This window comes from Limulus polyphemus, unplaced genomic scaffold (assembly GCF_000517525.1).
Source record: "Limulus polyphemus unplaced genomic scaffold, Limulus_polyphemus-2.1.2 Scaffold15046, whole genome shotgun sequence".
NCBI lineage: Eukaryota > Metazoa > Arthropoda > Merostomata > Xiphosura > Limulidae > Limulus > Limulus polyphemus.
In genome coordinates, this window is record NW_013680656.1 from 1 (window position 1) to 2945 (window position 2945).

At 31.8% G+C, this 2945-nt stretch overlaps 1 protein-coding gene across 1 annotated transcript in view; it reads right to left on the reverse strand.

Annotated features, from left to right (window-relative positions):
* Nucleotides 1–380: 380 nt before the first annotated feature.
* The window catches only part of LOC106477417 (sterol regulatory element-binding protein cleavage-activating protein-like), a gene marked incomplete at its 3' end in the record, with an annotated part of 5964 nt that continues 3399 nt past the window's right edge, over nt 381–2945 (reverse strand). The window contains exons 3-5 of the mRNA XM_013937987.2: nt 1819–1931; nt 1360–1454; nt 381–479 (exon numbers count right to left, since the gene is read on the reverse strand). Coding sequence (XP_013793441.2) covers nt 381–479; nt 1360–1454; nt 1819–1931 — 307 coding nt within the window. The remainder of the gene's footprint in view (nt 480–1359; nt 1455–1818; nt 1932–2945) is intronic.

Genomic DNA, 2945 nt, shown 5'->3' on the forward strand with positions numbered 1-2945 from the left:
CTACATTACATTATTTTCTCATGTGTAACAACTGGATTATTGTTGAATATACTGTGAAATATATGGCAACTGACTGTTAGAAAAACACTAACAGAAATTTCTTAGTGACTATATAACAGGACGACCTGGAATCCTTATATAATATCCAGGTGTTTTGAGATGGTTGTTTTTCAAACAAAATAAATTATAATGACAAAATGTTCTTTACAATACTGTAAGTTATTAGAGTTCTCTGTTAACTTGCTGCTGTTTCAGTAGGAAAAATATTTGTTGTATACATACGTGTTAATGAACACAATTTACTCAATCTATGTGTTACAAATACACAACATACAAATTATATAGTTAGCGGCTGAACAAAGTACTTAAACTTTTCTTACCTCTATTCGTCTAATATCAATAGACAACACAGTTGCAAAGAAAACCATCTGTAGGAAGAAGTCAGAAAACACACCAACCACTGCAAACAAACAGAATTCCTAAAAAGATAAAAAAGTAAGCTAATAAAAACACACATGTATACGTCTACAATTACTGCAAACAAACAAATTCCAAAAAAAATAAAAAAGTAAGCTAATAAAAACACACAGGTATACGTCAACAATTACTGCAAACAAACAGAATTCCTAAAAAGATAAAAAAGTAAGCTAATAAAAACATACAGGTATACGTCTACAATTACTGCAAACAAACAAATTCAAAAAAATAATAAAAAAGTAAGCTAATAAAAACACACAGATATACGTCTACAATTACTGCAAACAAACAGAATTCCTAAAAAGATAAAAAAAATAAGCTAATAAAAACACACAGGTATACGTCAACAATTACTGCAAACAAAGAGAATTCCTAAAAAGATAAAAAAATAAGCTAATAAAAACACACAGGTATACGTCAACAATTACTGCAAACAAACAGAACCCCTAAAAAGATAAAAAAGTAAGCTAATAAAAACATACAGGTATACGTTTACAATTACTGCAAACAAACAGAATTCCTAAAAAAGATAAAAAGTAAGCTAATAAAAACATACAGGTATACGTCAACAATTACTGCAAACAAACAGAATTCCTAAAAAGATAAAAAGTAAGCTAATAAAAACATACAGGTATACGTCTACTATTACTGCAAACAAACAGAATTCCTAAAAAGATAAAAAAGTAAGCTAATAAAAACGTACAGGTAAATGTTTAACACTTTACAAAAGCAGAACTTCTTGGAAGGTAAAGTAAGATTACAAATCCAGAGAGATTTACGTAGTTTCTGTCTTATTTTAGGTATGGTCAAAGTTTGTAGTTTAGTATTAGCAGTTATGAAAAAAAAAACATATCTAAAAAGTACATATAACTGTATAAATACCTGAATTGCTGGAACAAAGGTGAAGAAAGCAAAGGTTAAAACAGTTAGTTCTGTCAACAAATTCTTTGTGATGAACCAGCCTTCCTTACTGAGTCCTGAAATAACAAAATTTTCAACTACAAAATAAAAATCATAATGTAATGATAGTGAATGTAATGTAGACCATCAGGTGAACCCTGTATGTTTTATGCAGCTATGTGTGGAAAGAGAGAAGTTTCACTGCTTTAAACACTTGAAAGTGAATATAAAAGCTGAAGGTAACACAACAAGTCATTGAACATAAATATTGAATCTCAATAATTTATGCAACCATTAGTTTTTTGGCTCTAAAACATCTGTTTGTACATGGTTATTATAAAACAAAACTGAAACCACAAATTCTTAAAGAGACCACATCATCTTGTAGTTTTGTCAATATATACTTCTTTCACAAAACTATTGGAAGGAAAGTTTTCTCACCCTGCGCAACTCGAACTTTTACATCTAAGTGAACAGGAGTAGAAACCACAGATTTTGTCAACACCCACATATTCTCAAGTCCAATTACAACGACCAAATAGGGGAAAATCTCACTGTAATACATACAGAATAAATCTTTAAACAAACCACAAATAAAACTTCAGAATAATAGCAATCTAAAAATGAATTGTAATATCAAGATAATTTATATTATTTTGCAGTTAGATCACTTAAGGATCTATTAAAACAATACACCTTGACAATCATCATCTCTTTTCATTGAATCAATATTGTTTAATACAAATGAAAAATTAAAAATTTAATGAATTTTTATGTACTAAAAAAAAACCACACACATAAAAACATAACAAAATTAACAAGAAAACTTTACACCAGTACCCAAGATGGGAAACCTAGCAACAGTTGTGTTCAACTACTGGTCAGTACCTACCATAGGTCTATTCAACTATGGGTCAGTACCTACCACAGATCTATTCAACTATGGGTCAGTATCTACCACATGTCTATTCAACTACAGGTCAGTACCTACCACAGATCTATTCAACTATGGGTCAGTATCTACCACATGTCTATTCAACTACAAGTCAGTACCTACCACAGTTGTATTCAACTACTGGTCAGTACCTACCACAGATCTATTCAACTATGGGTCAGTACCTACCACAGATCTATTCAACTATGGATCAGTACCAACCATAGGTCTATTCAACTACCAGTCAGTACCTACCACAGCTTTATTCAACTACTAGTCAGTACCTACCGCAGTTTTATTCAACTACTGGTCAGTACCTACCACACCTGTATTCAACTACTGGTCAGTACCCACCACAGGTCTGTTCAACTACTGGTCAGTACCTACCATAGGTCTATTCAACTACTGGTTAGATCTACCATAGGTCTATTCAATTACTGGTCAGTACCTACCATAGGTCTATTCAACTACTGGTCAGTACCAACCATAGGTCTATTCAACTACTGGTTAGATCTACCATAGGTTTATTCAATTACTGGTCAGTACCTACCATAGGTCTATTCAACTACTGGTCAGTACCAAAGGTTTATTCAATTACTGGTCAGTACCTACCATAGGTCTATGCAACTACTGG